Source organism: Oncorhynchus mykiss, chromosome 3 (genome assembly GCF_057628025.1).
Source record: "Oncorhynchus mykiss isolate SJ-2025 chromosome 3, ASM5762802v1, whole genome shotgun sequence".
NCBI classification, from domain to species: Eukaryota; Metazoa; Chordata; class Actinopteri; order Salmoniformes; family Salmonidae; genus Oncorhynchus; species Oncorhynchus mykiss.
This window is the reverse complement of record NC_143024.1, coordinates 92672567-92691078: the sequence shown is the minus strand read 5'-3', so window position 1 is coordinate 92691078 and position 18512 is coordinate 92672567. Positions and strand designations below refer to the sequence as shown.

Here is an 18512-nt window from a genome sequence, read left to right as displayed (position 1 = left end):
ATAAAAGGCATAATGTGCTTTTCGACTTCAAAACCAATGTAATTGGACAATTTGCTATATTATAAAATTGATTGAATATTTTGTTTCTGCGTCACATCCTTTAACACTTTATTTGGATAATCCATCTGTGCAACAAGGTTTCCCAAACTAGGGCTTGCAACCCCATGTGGGGTCACCTGATTATTTTATTTAACCAGGTAAGAAGACTGAGAGCACATTTTAACTTACAGCAACAACCTGGGGAATAGTTACAAGGGAGAGGAGGGGCGATGAATGAGCCAATTGGAAACTGGGGATGATTAGTTGGCCATGATGGTATGAGGGCCAGATTGGGAATTTAGCCAGGACACCAGGGTTAACACCCCTTCTCTTACAATAAGTGCCATGGGAACTTTATATACCATCAGAGAGTCAGGACACCCGTTTAACATCCCATCTAAAAGACAGCACCCCACACAGGGCAATGTCCCCAATCACTGCCCTGTGGCATTGAGATATGTTTTTTTAGACCAGAGGAAACAGTGCCCCCTACTGGCCCTCCAACACCACTTCCAGCAGCATCTGGTCTCCCATCCAGGGATGACCAGGACCAATCCGGCTGAACTTCAGAGGTAATCCATTAGTGGGATGCAGGGTGGTATGCTGCTGTGCTGGCATAAAGACTTTGAAACTGGGGTTATCAGAGAACATTTGCGCTTGGCTCATAAAACCGGGGTTATGTCAGTGGCCTCCGGTAAACAGAGCAGTTTCTGTTTTCTTCCTACAAGTGAGTCTATCTTTTGAATGGTTTAAGCTACAAAATGTTATGAACCCATTACTGAAAGATAAGAGACTCAGGAACACGTTTGTCTGTACTTTTTCCCTCTACTATGCCCATAAGCCATTAGAACTGAGTGGACAAGACCAGGCACTAAATCAGACTGAGGAAAAAAGACCATCGCCAATGATGACAGAAGTCAAATATCACACAACTGGTCTGATGTACTTAGTGTACTGTTAGTGTACTGTTTGGTGTCTGTGTAGGTTTCCTGATTGAGTAAAACTCTTCTCACCTACATCACAGCTATAAGGTCGCTGGATCACTTTCAACCCTGGAGCCTTCCCAGATGATAAGACCCTCCCACTGAGCGAGCGACCGTTAGGGTTGTCCCAACAACTTATGTCTCTCCTGAGTTCTGCAAAATAGGAAAAGTCCCAAGTTATTTTATTAAGCTCGAAGTCCAGCCCTAGTGATGTCACTGCATACGTCATTACCTTCTACTCATCAGACCAAGCTCATGCACACACAGCTATACAGACTTGCAAGAGAGATACAATAGTTCCAGTGTTTTCTAAGGGCTCAGCAGTAAATGTCCACTCCCCCAAGTTGATTTATAGAGGTCTGTCTGACTAGTCTCATCTCTTTTACTCCCCTGCAGGGTTCTGTGTTTATCTTTGAAGTGCTTTCTCACAGACCCCATGCAATAACTCAAACATCTCTCAGACCTTTTCTTTATAGGCGGCAGAGACTGGAAAAGAACTGTGAAACAATTTTAAACCTTATAATGCATATATATATATATATATATATATATATATATAGTTAATCTGTAGTCTAGGACCCTATAAATGTAGTGGGGGAGGGGTCTTATAACCCTTCACATAATACAACATATGCATATTCAATTATTATAATATATCAAACATTTGGTTCAACCCCTATCATGACCCCAATTTGACCCCATCATTCCCCCCTTTGAGACTCACCCAAAGTTTTAATCATAAAATTCTCCTCTGAAATCAAACAGATTTGGCAATCCCACGGAACCATTTGGGATGGCCTGTTATAAAATGAGTTTCCTGGAATGCTGGTGGGGGTGGGGTGACTCTGTCTATACTCCCATTCCTCCTGAGTCCTGGGAAGAACCATGGAGTTGAATAAACAATGGGATTAAGAGAAACCAGAAATGCACCAGTCTCACCTTCAGCACGATTTGTATCAACTTCCACCAACACCATCACTCCAGCATGTTCAAGAGCAGTTACAGTTTACAGTCATTTTCTTACACATATAAACAGTAATCAAAATCCCCAAACTTCCTACAAGTATAGGAGTAAACAATGAAAATAAAGTCAACAAACTTTCTCCATTACAATTCCAAATTTAGCATTTAACCAGTCACCAATTTAGTCAAAACAGATTTTTTCAGATTTGAGAGAGTTTTACTAAGATCAGCAATCCTATCAATTATCACAGTCATATTCTCAGAGGAGTCAGGGAGGAGCATAACACAATTTCAGGATCAATAATGCCTAGAACGTTACAGTGTCCTCCTTCCTTCGCCAAAAGATCATCTAAAGCCAACTCATGGCGGCCGACTACTGCTTTCAGATTTTCGACATCTAATGAGAGTTGGCTAAATCCTCAGATCGTTAAAATCATATGGGTGTCATGTTGTGTCTTGTCTCTGTCCTTTCCCTTCACCCTGTCTCCCTCTGCTGGTCGTTGTTAGGTTACCTTTTCTCCCCCGCTTTCTCCCAGCTGTTCCTTGTCTCCTCTAACTACCCATTCACCCCGTTTCCCACCTGTTCCCTTTTTCCCTCTGATTAGGTCCCTATATCTCTCTCTGTTTCTGTTCCTGTCCTTGTCGGATTCTTGTTTGTGTTTCATGCCTGAGCCAGACTATCGTCATGTTTGCTGTAACCTTGTCCTGTCCTGTCGGAATCTGCCGGTCTATCTGAGCCTACCTATGTTTGGTTATTAAAGAAGCTCTGTTTAAGTTAGTTCGCTTTTGGGTCCTCATTCACTCACCATAACAGAAGAATCCGACCAAGAATGGACCCAGCGACTTCGGATCCTCTCCACTCAGCCGTCGGGATCCAGGGAGCGATGCTAGGCAGACACGAGCAGGAAGTGTCTGCTGCTCGACATGCCGTTGAGACCCTGGCCACCCAAGTCTCCAACCTCACAGAACAGGTTCACCATCTCCGCCTCGATCCACCGGCCACTTCCAGGGCTTTCGAATCTCCGGAGCCCAGAATCAATAACCCGCCGTGTTACTCTGGGGAGCCCACTGAATGCCGCTCGTTCCTCACCCAGTGTGATATTGTGTTTTCTCTCCAGCCCAACACTTACTCCAGGAGCACTGCTCGTGTCGCCTACGTCATATCTCTCCTTATTGGACGGGCTCGTGAGTGGGGCACGGCAATCTGGGAGGCAAGGGCTGAGTGTACTAACCAGTATCAGGACTTTAAGGAGGAGATGATACGGGTTTTTGATCGATCTGTTTTTGGGGAGGAGGCTTCCAGGGCCCTGTCTTCCCTATGTCAAGGTAATCGATCCATAACAGACTACTCTATTGAGTTTCGCACTCTTGCTGCCTCCAGTGGCTGGAACGAGCCGGCTTTGCTCGCTCGTTTTCTGGAGGGTCTCCGCGCAGAGGTAAAGGATGAGATTCTCTCCCGGGAGGTCCCTTCCAGCGTGGATTCCCTGATTGAACTCGCTATTCGCATTGAGCGACGGGTTGATCTGCGTCACCGAGCTCGTGGAAAGGAGCTTGCGTTCTCCGTTGCCCCCCTCTCCGCATCACTACCATCTTCCTCTGCCGGCCCGGGAGCTGAGCCTATGCAGCTGGGAGGTATCCGCATCTCGACTAAGGAGAGGGAACGGAGAATCACCAACCGCCTCTGTCTCTATTGCGGTTCTGCTGGTCATTTTGTCACTTCATGTCCAGTAAAAGCCAGAGCTCATCAGTAAGCGGAGGGCTACTGGTGAGCGCTACTACTCCTGTCTCTCCTTCAAGATCCTGCACTACCTTGTCGGTCCATCTACGCTGGACCGGTTCGTCAGCTTCCTGCAGTGCCTTAATAGACTCTGGGGCGGAGGGCTGTTTTATGGACGAGACCTGGGCTCGGGAACATGACATTCCTCTCAGACAGTTAAGGGAGTCCACGGCCTTGTTCGCCCTGGATGGTAGTCCTCTCCCCAGGATTCAGCGTGAGACGCTACCTTTAACCCTCACTGTTTCTGGTAATCATAGCGAAACCATTTCTTTTTTGATTTTTCGTTCACCTTTTACACCTGTTGTTTTGGGCCATCCCTGGCTAGTTTGTCATAATCCTTCCATTAATTGGTCTAGTAATTCTATCCTCTCCTGGAACGTCTCTTGTCATGTGAAATGTTTAATGTCTGCTATCCCTCCTGTTTCCTCTGTCTCTTCTTCACAGGAGGAGCCTGGTGATTTGACAGGGGTGCCGGAGGAATATCACGATCTGCGCACGGTGTTCAGTCGGTCCAGGGCCACCTCTCTTCCTCCACACCGGTCGTATGATTGTAGTATTGATCTCCTTCCGGGAACCACTCCCCCCCGGGGTAGACTATACTCTCTGTCGGCTCCCGAACGTAAGGCTCTCGAGGATTATTTGTCTGTAGCTCTTGACGCCGGTACCATAGTCCCCTCCTCCTCTCCCGCCGGAGCGGGGTTTTTTTTTGTCAAGAAGAAGGACGGGTCTCTGCGCCCCTGCATAGATTATCGAGGGCTGAATGACATAACAGTTAAGAATCGTTATCCGCTTCCTCTTATGTCTTCAGCCTTCGAGATCCTGCAGGGAGCCAGGTTTTTCACTAAGTTGGACCTTCGTAACGCTTACCATCTCGTGCGCATCAGGGAGGGGGACGAGTGGAAGACGGCGTTTAACACTCCGTTAGGGCAGTTTGAATACCGGGTTCTTCCTTTCGGCCTCGCTAACGCTCCAGCTGTCTTTCAGGCATTAGTCAATGATGTCCTGAGAGACATGCTGAACATCTTTGTTTTCGTTTACCTTGACGATATCCTGATTTTTTCACCGTCACTCCAGATTCATGTTCAGCACGTTCGACGTGTCCTCCAGCGCCTTTTAGAGAATTGTCTTTTTGTGAAGGCTGAGAAGTGCACTTTTCATGCCTCCTCCGTCACATTTCTCGGTTCTGTTATTTCCGCTGAAGGCATTAAGATGGATCCCGCTAAAGTCCAAGCTGTCATTGATTGGCCCGTCCCTAAGTCACGCGTCGAGCTGCAGCGCTTTCTCGGCTTCGCGAACTTCTATCGTCGTTTCATCCGTAATTTCGGTCAGGTGGCCGCTCCTCTCACAGCCCTTACTTCTGTCAAGACGTGCTTTAAGTGGTCCGTTTCCGCCCAGGGAGCTTTTGATCTCCTCAAGAATCGTTTTACATCCGCTCCTATCCTTGTTACACCTGACGTCTCTAGACAGTTCGTTGTCGAGGTTGACGCGTCAGAGGTGGGCGTGGGAGCCATTCTTTCTCAGCGCTCCCTCTCTGACGACAAGGTCCACCCATGCGCGTATTTTTCTCATCGCCTGTCGCCGTCGGAACGTAACTATGATGTGGGTAACCGCGAACTGCTCGCCATCCGGTTAGCCCTAGGCGAATGGCGACAGTGGTTGGAGGGGGCGACCGTTCCTTTTGTCGTTTGGACTGACCATAGGAACCTTGAGTACATCCGTTCTGCCAAACGACTTAATGCGCGTCAGGCGCGTTGGGCGCTGTTTTTCGCTCGTTTCGAGTTCGTGATTTCTTATCGTCCGGGCTCTAAGAACACCAAGCCTGATGCTTTGTCTCGTCTCTTCAGTTCTTCAGTAGCCTCCACTGACCCCGAGGGGATTCTCCCTGAGGGGCATGTTGTCGGGTTGACTGTCTGGGGAATTGAGAGGCAGGTAAAACAAGCGCTCACTCACACTCCGTCGCCGCGCGCTTGTCCTAGGAACCTTCTTTTCGTTCCCGTTCCTACTCGTCTGGCCGTTCTTCAGTGGGCTCACTCTGCCAAGTTAGCCGGCCACCCTGGCGTTCGGGGTACGCTTGCTTCCATTCGCCAGCGTTTTTGGTGGCCCACCCGGGAGCATGACACGCGTCGTTTCGTGGCTGCTTGTTCGGTCTGCGCGCAGACTAAGTCCGGTAACTCTCCTCCTGCCGGCCGTCTCAGGCCGCTTCCTATTCCCTCTCGACCGTGGTCTCACATCGCCTTAGATTTTGTCACCGGACTGCCTTCGTCAGCGGGGAAGACTGTTATTCTTACGGTTGTCGATAGGTTCTCTAAGGCGGCTCATTTCATTCCCCTTGCTAAGCTTCCTTCTGCTAAAGAGACGGCACAAATCATCATCGAGAATGTTTTCAGAATTCATGGCCTTCCGTCAGACGTCGTTTCGGACAGAGGTCCGCAATTCACGTCTCAATTTTGGAGGGAGTTTTGCCGTTTGATTGGGGCTTCCGTCAGTCTCTCTTCCGGCTTTCACCCCCAGTCTAACGGTCAAGCAGAACGGGCCAATCAGACTATTGGTCGCATCTTACGCAGTCTTTCTTTTCGCAACCCTGCGTCTTGGTCAGAACAGCTCCCCTGGGCAGAATACGCCCACAACTCGCTTCCTTCGTCTGCGACCGGGCTATCTCCTTTTCAGAGTAGCCTCGGGTACCAGCCTCCGCTGTTCTCATCTCAGTTCGCCGAGTCCAGCGTCCCCTCCGCTCAGGCTTTTGTCCAACGTTGCGAGCGCACCTGGAAGAGGGTCAGGTCTGCACTTTGCCGTTATAGGGCGCAGACTGTGAGGGCTGCTAATAAGCGTAGAACTAAGAGTCCTAGATATTGTCGCGGTCAGAGAGTTTGGCTCTCCACTCAGAACCTTCCCCTTAAGACGGCTTCTCGCAAGTTGACCCCGCGGTTCATTGGTCCGTTCCGTATTTCTCGGGTCATTAATCCTGTCGCAGTTCGACTTCTTCTTCCGCGATACCTTCGTCGCGTCCACCCGGTCTTCCATGTCTCCTGTATTAAGCCCGTTCTTCGCGCCCCCGCTCGTCTCCCCCCCCCCCCCCCCATCCTTGTCGAGGGCGCACCCATCTACAGGGTCCGCAGGATTTTGGACATGCGTCCTCGGGGCCGTGGTCACCAGTACCTCGTCGATTGGGAGGGGTACGGTCCTGAGGAGAGGAGTTGGGTTCCCTCTCGGGACGTGCTGGACCGTGCGCTGATCGAGGATTTCCTCCGTTGCCGCCAGGTTTCCTCCTCGAGTGCGCCAGGAGGCGCTCGGTGAGTGGGGGGGTACTGTCATGTTGTGTCTTGTCTCTGTCCTTTCCCTTCACCCTGTCTCCCTCTGCTGGTCGTTGTTAGGTTACCTTTTCTCCCCCGCTTTCTCCCAGCTGTTCCTTGTCTCCTCTAACTACCCATTCACCCCGTTTCCCACCTGTTCCCTTTTTCCCTCTGATTAGGTCCCTATATCTCTCTCTGTTTCTGTTCCTGTCCTTGTCGGATTCTTGTTTGTGTTTCATGCCTGAGCCAGACTATCGTCATGTTTGCTGTAACCTTGTCCTGTCCTGTCGGAATCTGCCGGTCTATCTGAGCCTACCTATGTTTGGTTATTAAAGAAGCTCTGTTTAAGTTAGTTCGCTTTTGGGTCCTCATTCACTCACCATAACAATGGGCCTGTAAAGATTGAGGTTAAATTATTTACCCACTTTCCCAGGAAAGCCACACCCCAGGACTGACATACCAAAAGATCTCACCCGGGTGTAGGACATGACCATAGGCTTCCTGACTGTCTGGAATGAGTCGTTTGGTACACTTCAGTTCCCCAGATTTGGTTTTTGCCTGTTTATTGAAAAGATAGGTGACTAGAATTCTTAAAATGTACATTTCTGTTCTCCCCAAATAACAACCCCCCCCCCCCTTATCCAGGAGGTAAAGTGAGGTACCCCTTGTCACAGCATACCCACATCCAAAAGGTACTCCCATGCCTTCTTCTATCCTGGACATTTTTACACCTGTCACCTTTTGCTGTACATCTACTACACTAAAATCACCTTCAGCATAGTTTCTCCTATCACTATACTACATGCTCTCAGTTGACCCATATATACACGACAAGCTCTAGTATCTCCCATATCTTCCTTCTACCACATTAGGTAACTTTGCCCCCTTCTTGTGACCACCCCGACATACATGCGTCCCATTATCACCAAATGTTTAACAGTCTTTTTAGCTAAGCAATTTATTATACAGAAAGCAACAACAAAGCACAGTAGTCCTACCAGAAGTGGAACGATCATGGCAGACAGGAACATCATCACCTTACCCATCACGTATCCAAATACACCATTAAACCAGTGTCCAAATTTGGTCATAGATGGTGTTGACAGTAACTCCTAATTTAGCCAGGTCATAAATAAACGCTGTCATGTTGTCACAGGAGTCAGGAAGCAACATGACACAGTAATCCTGATCATCTATTCCAAGGGCCCTGCAGACACCAATATGTAATCGAGTACCATTTAGTCTCAATGGCCCACCCTCCCAACCTCTTCAGTCTACCCCCTCCTTTTTCGAACATTCTGTTAAAAATCGCGCAACATTTCAGCGTCCTGCTACTCATGCCAGGAATATAGTATATGCATATGATTAGTATGTGTGGATAGAGAACACTCTGAAGTTTCTGAAACTTTCTGAAACTAAAACTGGTTAAATAACGTCTGTGACTATAACAGAACGTGAACAGCAAGCGAAATCCCAAGAAAAACCTGGTCACAAAAACCACAGAAAAGTATTAATCCGCCAGTCTCTGAATTGTTTATTGCAAGCTGCATCTGAACTATTACCTGTTGCCCTATTGGATAATCCACCTTCCCATGCTTCTTCCTTCCCTTCCTTCCCTCCAGTGACCAACATCAGAATAGTATAATTGCTTTTTCTTTGTCAAACCTTGGTATTGTTCCTTTGCCAATTGGTATAGTTGCGAAGTAATTACAATTTATCAGATTAACACAATTTAGCAGATGATGTGATACTGGTGTGCAAAAGAGCAGAAAATAAAATAAACACAATATGGGGATGAGGTAGGTAGATTGGGTGGGCTATGTACAGATGGACTATGTACAGCTGCAGCGATCGGTTAGCTGCTCAGATAGCTGATGTTTAAAGTTAGTGAGGGAAATGTAAGTCTCCAGCTTCAGCGATTTTTGCAATTCGTTCCAGTCACTGGCAGCAGAGAACTGGAAGGAAAGGCGGTCAAAGGAGGTGCTGTCTTTGGGGATGACCAGTGAGATATACCTGCTGGAGCGCGTGCTACGGGTGGGTGTTGTTATCGTGACCAGTGAGCTGAGGTAAGGCGGAGCTTTACCTAGCGTAGTCTTATAGATAACCTGATACTACCTGGGTTCCCCACAGAAAGGCTGCGGAGGTGGATTTCTGGGAAATCATTACCCGTGTGCCAGATGTGTTCCCCTTCCCCTGTCATCCTATGTAATGTCACTGCTTTCACACATTTACTGGTCTCCACATCCCCGTCCACAAAGGGAACGAGTTGAATTTGGAGAACAATAAATACCCTGCATGTGTGTTTCCATGGGTGCATTTTTCTTGTTTCACAACCATAGTATGTGTGTATGATGGTAACATCTGATGACTGTTCAGGACCTGTGGCTGAACCCTCTGTTGGTTCTTCTTGCCTTTGTTCTCGGGCCCTCTGGCTGTGGTCTTCCCCGTTTCTCCTCTGTTCCTTCCTCATCGGTGGATCTCAGCCTCTTTTGTTGTCATGGTCACCTGGAAGGGTCCCATCCATCTTGGGTGGTTCCATTTTCTTTTATGGACTCGTAGTTTCACCCAGTCTCCTATGCAAATGGTCAGAGCATCTGGATCCTCACCTGGGATTGGTTCTGCTGCTTTCCTAGTGTTAGAGTGGAGAAAACTTACAACAGAAGTTAGTTCCTTCATGTACTCAAGATGGTCACACTATGTTTTAGTTATGTCTATCTGTCGGTCAGTCATAGGTCTCACCCCTGGGGTGTTCATTGGTCGTCTTGTTAACATCTCGTAAGGTGTACACCCAATACCTTTGTTAAGGCTGCTGCGCATTGTCATGAGGACAAGGGCAAGCATTCCACACAGCTCAATTTTGTGGAATGGCAGGCTTTTGATCCTTTAATTAGGCCTCTCTGTAATCCCGTGATAGATGGACACAAACTTCTGGTCAACACCCATCATTTTGGTCACTTGGGAAACCACATCTCCTATGAGATGGGTCCCATAGTCTGCAGACAAAACCTCAGGCACTCCGAACATGGGTATGATTTCCGTCACTAGGAATTTTGCAACTGTTTGCGCATAACAGTTGGTGGGTGGGATGGTTCCACCCACCTGGTAAACCTGTCAATTATAACCAAGCAGTATCTCTTTCTTTGTTTTCGCTCTATCGTGTCTATGAAATCCATAGCTAGGTGGAAAAAATGTCATTTTGGAGTGGGGAACGACCCTGTGTTGCAGTGGAGTTCCCTTGTTTATGTTATATTACAAACACGCAACGATAAATGAACTGTTTCACGTGCTGATTCAAACCATTGGGCCGAAATCTTCTCCTCCTCCTTTCCCATATCCACCCTTTGATGAATGGCTCACTCCATGAGCCAATCGGCAAATAGTAGAGATCATAGTTGATGGTGAACAGGGCATGTCGTACAGAAGATGTAGCCATAAGCCAGACGTAGGACAGAGAGCACACCCTCTCTCCCTCCACACCTGGTGATTGAGAATATCAGCCTGCAGCTGATTCTCAAGATCAGTAGTTTCAGACGACACAAACGACTAAAAATAAAATGCATGTGTGTGACACAACGGGAAACAGCGAATTTGGCCGCGTCATCAGCTATGCTGTTACCAATTCTAGCATAATCACTCCAACCCGTGTGTGCCTCAACCTTAACAATAGCCAATGCGTTAGGTTTTCACATAGCTTCAATCAACTGTTCAACATAAGGTCTGTTTTTAATAGGTGTGCCTGTGGTATTAGTAAACCAGCAACGAACAGCACCATGTCAGGCAGAGGTTCATCAAAACAGGTCTTTGTCCGGTGCACATTCCTGGGCTGTCCCGATGTCCCTGTTATTGTTACTGATGATTTGCTCAGGGAAGCTCTCCAACAACTTGTCCTAAACAGGAACAGTGAGCTCCAGTGTCTATTAGAAATGGTAGATCATGTCCATTAACATCAAGAGTAACCATTGGCTCTTCTCTTCCGTCATTGAATTCGTACAGGGGACACTGGAGCAAGGGGAGTCGGGCACCTTCATTGTGAGGGAAATAAGAACTGTTGGCGTTCTGATTTCCCATTGGCCGTGGTTTTCCTCTATCATTAACTTGTACTCCTTGTCCATAGGTGGCTCAGGGGAGCATATTCAGCTCCGGGCGAGTGGTACTGCGGCTGAGTTTCCTCTTCCTCTGCCATACCCAAAGTTTCCTCTTCCTCTGCCAGACCCAAAGTTTCCTCTACCTCTGTTGTAACCTCTACCTCTTTCATTTTCCCCACACTGCAAACTCACATGCCCCAACTTCCCACAGGTCCAGCATTGTTCTAGTCACGAAAGGCTCTGGCGGGCCCACCTCTTCCAGTCCATGTTTGTGGGTCACCATAATGCTCAGTGGTGAAAAGCACATACCTTGCAGGCACCGTGTTCAACGAGTGTGACTGATGTGACTGTGGGGGAGCTGCAGGCTGTGGTTGTGGTGAGCCTGTAGAAACAACTTTAAGCAGCCATCATATTGTGAGTAAAATAACCACTTCCTGTCTCGATCTGTGCAAGCTGGGCCTTCTTCAGTGCAGTGTCTAGTCCTCTTCGTCACACTCTTCTATCTCCCTCTGGTATTGCCTTTACCGTATCCGTGGCTTGTCCCGACCTCCTCTTTTAGCTTTTTACTTTAGACCACATCATCTGTGTCTCTTTTAATCGTATCAGCAATTAGCACCTGCAGATCTTCTATCAACTTCCTCTTCTCTTTTCATAATGTATACAAATTATAATTTTCCAGTCTTCTTTCTTCTCGCTTTCTTTCTTCCCTTTCTCGCTATTGTTCTCTCCAGCTTTAAATTATGGTCACGGGTAGCCTTGTTCATGAAGATCTTTCCTTCCAGCATCATCATTCCTATCAGAGTTTCTGATACAAGGGCACTTTTCTTCTTCCCCTTCTTTTGGTCAATTTTTCTTGTCTGAATTATCTCCTTGACTCAATCCAACCTAATTTCTTTAGGGTTATCCTAAAGTGGGTGTAATATGTATGTACATGCCTATATAAATGATTCTCTATCTCCTTTCAGTGTGTGTTAAAACTTGTTATGGCTAGGAGTCCCTCAAAAGGAACACCCCACCCCCCATTCAGCTGATATATTTCACTTTCACACATTAACAAGTCCAATACAGCAAAACGAAAGATAAACATCTTGTTAATCTACCCATCGTGTCCGATTTTTAAAAGGTTTTACAGTTTTACAGTCTCGAAGTCCGAAGTAATGTCTGCATACGTCATTACCTTCTACCCAACTGACCAAGCCCAACAGACCAAGCCCATGCATACACAGCTATACAAACTTGCAAGGGAGATACAATAGTTCCAGTGTTTTCTAAGGGCTCAGCAGTAAATGTCCACTCCCCAAGTTGATTTATAGAGGTATGTCTGACTAGTCTATGTCTGACTAGTCTCATCTCTTTTACTCCCCTGCAGGGTTCTGTGTTTATCTTTGAAGTGCTTTCTCACAGACCCCATGCAATAATGCACACATCTCTCAGACCCTTTCTTTATAAGAGGCAGAGACTGGAAAATAACTGTGAAACCATTTAAAACCTTATAATATATATATATATATATATATATATATATAGTTCATCTGTAGTCTAGGACCCTATAAATATAGTGGGGGAGGGGTCGTATAACCCTTCCACATCAAACATTTGGTGTAGCCCTTATCATGACCCCAATTTGACCCCGCACTACACAGAAGATCATACAACATTATTGCCTGATGATTTTCTGAACATCCCAATACCTTTCAGATGCATTTCAGTCACATCAAAACCATACTGTCTTCAGATTGAAATGCTTTCAAAAATACTGTCAGACTTATTTGTTTTCGATTGTCATAGCAATTGTCATTGTCATAAAAAATTTTTAAAAAGTAAATAGATGACATAATTATTTTTTTTTACATGGTGTGGGTCTCGCATTCTTTAAATATCAAAATTGGGTTGGTCATGGGTATTTGAGGTATTGTGATGTCATTATGAGCTATTGTGATGTCATTATGGGGCCAAAGGAGTTTAAGAACCCTACAGACCATCTGTAACATCCCAACTAACTATCTACTAACGCTAACCCAAGCCGTAAACCCTTTATCCTAACCTTTAGTCCCTTATGCTAAACTTTAAACCATAACCCTTATTCTAAACATAACCCTAACCTTAGCAAGCAGTTGCTTATCAACAGATAGTTTGTTGGTAGTATGACCAGATTGTAACAATCGTCGTAGGTGGAAGAAGGAGAGGACCAAGGTGCAGAGTGGTAAGTGTTCATGTTGTAAATTTAATCAAAACTGAACACTAAACAAAATAACAACGAGGAATAACGAGAACGAAACAGTTCTGTCAGGCGATACAAACAAAACAGAAAACAACTGCCCACAACTCAAGGGCGAAACCAAGCTGCCTAAGTATGGTTCTCAATCAGAGACAACGATTGACAGCTGCCTCTGATTGGGAACCACACCAGGCCAAACACATAGAAATACAAAACATAGAACAAAAACATAGAATTCCCACCCTCATCACACCCTGATCAAACTAAAAATAGAAACATACAAAGCAATCTACGGTCAGGACACAGATGGACTATCCAAAAATAGCAACAATGACAGAGTAAAGGTTTTGCTTTATCTTTTAAATTATTTTCTAATTACTAATTACCAAAAAAATATATAAAAACAAGAAAATCAGTTATAATCAGTTAAAATCAGTTACAAATGTGTTTTAAATGGAAACAAAATGATAAAAATAAGAAACTTGTCCTCTATCCAGGGCATGATGAGAAGTGTATTTATGCAGGAATAGATACCATTATGTTAGTACTCTAACAACTATGAACGGGTAAAGGTTTAGCTTTATCAGAAACTTGTCCTCTATCCAGGGTATGATGAGAAGTGTATTTGTGCAGGAATAGATACCATTATGTTAGTACACTAGCATCAATGTACTTCCTAGTCCTTTATTCCTGCTTGTTTAAAGACATGTTGGCACCATATCCGTGTAACACCTCTTTAATCCAGGGCATGAAGAAAGGGATTTTCATGAACACATGAGGATATCGGGAATCATCACATCTCTCAAGATAATTAAAAGCAACGATACCCTGTGCCTTGTTGTTACAAATAAGAGGTCCCCCTGAATCTCCCTGGAACACAGAACAACAGGAATTAGAGAAGAGACATACAGAAGTGAGATTGTGAAAGGAGAATAAGTGAACACTTCCAAGTCTGTTTTAGTGTTTCAGTACAGTAATGTTACAGATAAATAAACACTGCTTATCTGATCAACTAAAACCTGTACTGGTTGTCCTCTACAGCATGTTGTTTCTACCATTACTATAATCATTTGATCCAAATTTAATTTAGTTACCTGACAAAATCCTTTCCCTCCGGTAGTACGAGTGCACATCATTTGTTTTTTGTCAAAGTAATTCTGCCACACCTTCTTGCATTCAGAGACATCCTCCACCGTCACCGCCACTTCCATCAAAACGCCAGAACCCTGGTTGTTGTTCGAGTTAGTCTTGCCCCAACCGGCTACGGAGCATTTGATGTTTGCTGGGGTTGATCCATCCTTCTTTGGGAGTCCAGTGACTTTTACATTCCTGTTCAGTTTTGCTTTAGTCTTTAACTGTTGAAAGACAAGAAAAATAACACACAGGGTTTAAATTGTGTTTAGTAGTTTAGTAGTGGATGTTTATTATTTTTATTTTTTTTTATCTATGTAAGTACTATTAGCTAATTCAGACAAAAAGGGTTACATCAACAATATTGAAACCTTCAAACGATCGTATTGAAGGTAAAACAAATCCATGTCATAAACCCTCAATTTAAAGCTAATCTACTGTCAAATGTTTAAGTAAATACCGCAAAGAAATGTATAAAAGAAAGATGTTTTAAAAAAAAAATGTTTACCTGGAGTAGCATGATGTCATAAGTGAGCTGGCTATATTGTCCGTGCAAAGGATGGCGATGGTGATGTACCACCTGAATCTCTTGCCGACTCTTTTTCTCTTCTTTGGTTAGGTCGTGAGCTCCAAGAACCACCGTTAAAGGATAAGCACTAAAAATAACATTAAAAATAAAAACGAGTCACATTAAAACAACGAGACAGTCAACATTGAGTTATTACTCATAGATGCCCCTTCAAGAGACATGTAAACACGATGCATTTGTATTCGTTGTTAACTCACTTTTTCAAGCAGTGTGCTGAAGTCAGGACAAAGTCCTCCCGGATGAGCATTCCTCCACAAACATGGTGTCCTCTGTGTTGCAGAGAGACCATATAGGGCCTTGAGTGGGGCTTAGCTATCTTACCACCCACAATACCACTCTCAGAGGCTCCTTGGAAGGAGGAGGAAAGAGGATACCATGTTAACTATGTCTTCTGGGACACACAAGGAGCAAAACAACAACAACATCATTTGTGTTCAATTTGGTTAACAATTAGCTACCTTCTTTACTGTCTGCTACCAAGTGATTATTTTAGGGAATAATCAGCTGTACCTTCTTTACTAGCTGGTTCTTATATAGAGAATAATCAGCTATACCTTGTTTACTAGCTGGTTCTTATATAGAGAATAATCAGCTATACCTTCTTTACTAGCTGTTTCTCTGTAGAGAATAATCAGCTGTACCTTATTTACTAGCTGGTTCTTATATAGAGAATAATCAGCTATACCTTCTTTACTAGCTGGTTCTTGTATAGAGAATAATCAGCTATACCTTCTTTACTAGCTGGTTCTTATATGGAGAATAATCAGCTATACCTTCTTTACTAGCTGGTTCTTATATAGAGAATAATCAGTTATACCTTCTTTACTAGCTGGTTCTTATATAGAGAATAATCAGCTATACCTTATTTACTAGCTGGTTCTTATATAGAGAATAATCAGCTATACCTTCTTTACTAGCTGTTTCTCTGTAGAGAATAATCAGCTGTACCTTATTTACTAGCTGGTTCTTATATAGGGAATAATCAGCTATACCTTCTTTACTAGCTGGTTCTTATATAGAGAATAATCAGCTATACCTTCTTTACTAGCTGGTTCTTATATAGAGAATAATCAGCTGTACCTTATTTACTAGCTGGTTCTTCGTAGATATATAATGTATAGAATAGATCAACTCACCAGCAGAGGAAAGGAGTTGGAGGAGGATGAGGAGGTTCAGGTACATGGTGGTGGACTGGCAGAGATCTAGATGATTTGAGAGACTGCAGGTTTCTCCTCTCTATATATACCACCTTAACATCATCTCCCCCCGTTCCATACTACCCACATACACAGCAAGAAGGTGTTTGGTGGTCTAGCCGACTATTCATACTGAAAGTGAAAGTTTAAGGTTGAGATAGAGGTATGTGATAGACTTGGAAATTCTCAGATAATTCATTCCAAAAGCATATTTTTAAATTTAATATATTAATTTAATATTCAAACAATTATTACTTACATTTATTGCAAAAATAAACGTTAGAAACACATACAGTAAGTTGACACTACAGCCAAGTAAACACATCGTATAATTGTCCACATGGAATCGATTCAATGTGCTTTTAAACTGTTTCAACTTCCCAGTTGAGCTGCAATGTATTTGTCCCAGTTGACTTGTTCCAGTCTGCTCCATAAAGTACTAGAACCGTTTCGTCAGTGGGTCCTTGGAGTAGAGGTGGTCTATAGTTTGTGAGTAATTTACTAGGATCCCCATTAGTTGTTGAGAAAGCAACAGCTACTCTTCCTGGGGTTCCACAAAAAAACAGTAAACATGATACAGAACATTAATAGACAATAGAAAGCTCAGTAGATAAGAAAAGCTCAGTAGATAAGAACAGCTCAGTAGATAAGAACAGCTCAGTAGATAAGAACAGGACAGCACAAGACAGTAGGTCAACAATACATTACAGGACAGTAGGTCAACAGGACAGGACAAGACAGTAGGTCAACAATACATTACAGGACAGTAGGTCAACAGGACAGGACAGGACAGGAGGTCAACAGGACAGGACAGTAGGTCAACAATACAGGACAGGACAGTAGGTCAACAATACAATACAGGACAGGAGGTCAACAGGACAGGACAGGACAGGAGGTCAACAGGACAGGACAAGACAGTAGGTCAACAGGACAGGACAGGAGGTCAACAGGACAGAACAGTAGGTCAACAGGACAGGACAGTAGGTCAGCAATACAGGACAGTAGGTCAACAGGACAGGACAGTAGGTCAGCAATACAGGACAGTAGGTCAATAGGACAGGACAGTAGGTCAACAATACAATACAGGACAGTAGGTCAACAGGACAGGACAGGACAGGAGGTCAACAGGACAGGACAAGACAGTATGTCAACAATACATTACAGGACAGTAGGTCAACAGGACAGGACAAGACAGTAGGTCAACAATACATTACAGGACAGTAGGTCAACAGGACAGGACAGGACAGGAGGTCAACAGGACAGGACAGTAGGTCAACAATACAGGACAGGACAGTAGGTCAACAATACAATACAGGACAGGAGGTCAACAGGACAGGACAGGACAGGAGGTCAACAGGACAGGACAAGACAGTAGGTCAACAGGACAGGACAGGAGGTCAACAGGACAGAACAGTAGGTCAACAGGACAGGACAGTAGGTCAGCAATACAGGACAGTAGGTCAGCAATACAGGACAGTAGGTCAGCAATACAGGACAGTAGGTCAACAGGACAGGACAGTAGGTCAGCAATACAGGACAGTAGGTCAACAGGACAGGACATGAGGTCAGCAATACAGGACAGGACAGGAGGTCAACAATACAGGACAGGACAGTAGGTCAACAGGACAGGACAGTAGGTCAACAGGACAGGACAGTAGGTCAACAGTACAGGACAGGATGCCAGGAGAACATGACCTGCCCCAATGCATAGTGCCAACTGTAAAGTTTGGTGGAGGAAGAATACTGGTCTGGGGCTGTTTTTCATGGTTCGGGCCCCTTAGTTCCAGTTAAATGAAATCTTCCCACTACAGCATACAATGACATTCTTGGCTATTCTGTGCTTCCATCTTTGTGTCAACAGTTTGGGGAAGGCCCTTTCCTGTTTCAGCATGACTATGTTCCCGAGCACAAAGCAAGGTCCTTACAGAAATGGTTTGTCGAGATCGGTGTGGAAGAACTGGCCTGCACAGAGCCCTGACCTCTTTGGGATGATTTGGAACTCCGACTGCGAGCCAGGCGTAATCAGCCAACATCAGTGGCCAACCTCACTAATGCTCTTGTGGCTGAATGATGCTCCAACATCTAGTGGATAGCCTTCCCAGAATAGTGGAGGCTGTTATAGCAGCAAAGCGAGGGGGACCAACTCCATATCAATGCACATGATTTTGGAATGAGATATTTGACGAGCAGGTGTCCACATACTTTTGACCATGTAGTGTACATACCTCCTCACTGTGTCCC

General features: G+C 44.9%; 1 protein-coding gene across 1 annotated transcript; it reads right to left on the bottom strand.

The window, feature by feature from the left end:
- Positions 1-13341: 13341 nt before the first annotated feature.
- On the bottom strand, positions 13342-16360 carry LOC110520655 (granzyme B). The gene is made up of 5 exons (XM_036975320.2): positions 16212-16360; positions 15273-15423; positions 14995-15142; positions 14450-14710; positions 13342-14225 (listed from the first exon to the last, which is right to left on the bottom strand). The coding sequence occupies exons 1-5, from the start codon at positions 16255-16257 to the stop codon at positions 14040-14042; spliced, it is 792 nt and encodes a 263-aa protein (XP_036831215.2). The 5' UTR covers positions 16258-16360; the 3' UTR covers positions 13342-14039.
- Positions 16361-18512: the final 2152 nt, after the last annotated feature.

Coding starts and splice junctions, on each gene's coding strand:
- LOC110520655 (XM_036975320.2), bottom strand. CDS start 16,257: ATGTACCTGAACCTCCTCATCCTCCTCCAACTCCTTTCCTCTGCTG. Junction 15,143..15,272: donor TCAGCACACTGCTTGAAAAA/GTGAGTTAACAA, acceptor TGTTATTTTTAG/TGCTTATCCTTTAACGGTGG. Junction 14,226..14,449: donor GAGGGAAAGGATTTTGTCAG/GTAACTAAATTA, acceptor TCTGTGTTCCAG/GGAGATTCAGGGGGACCTCT.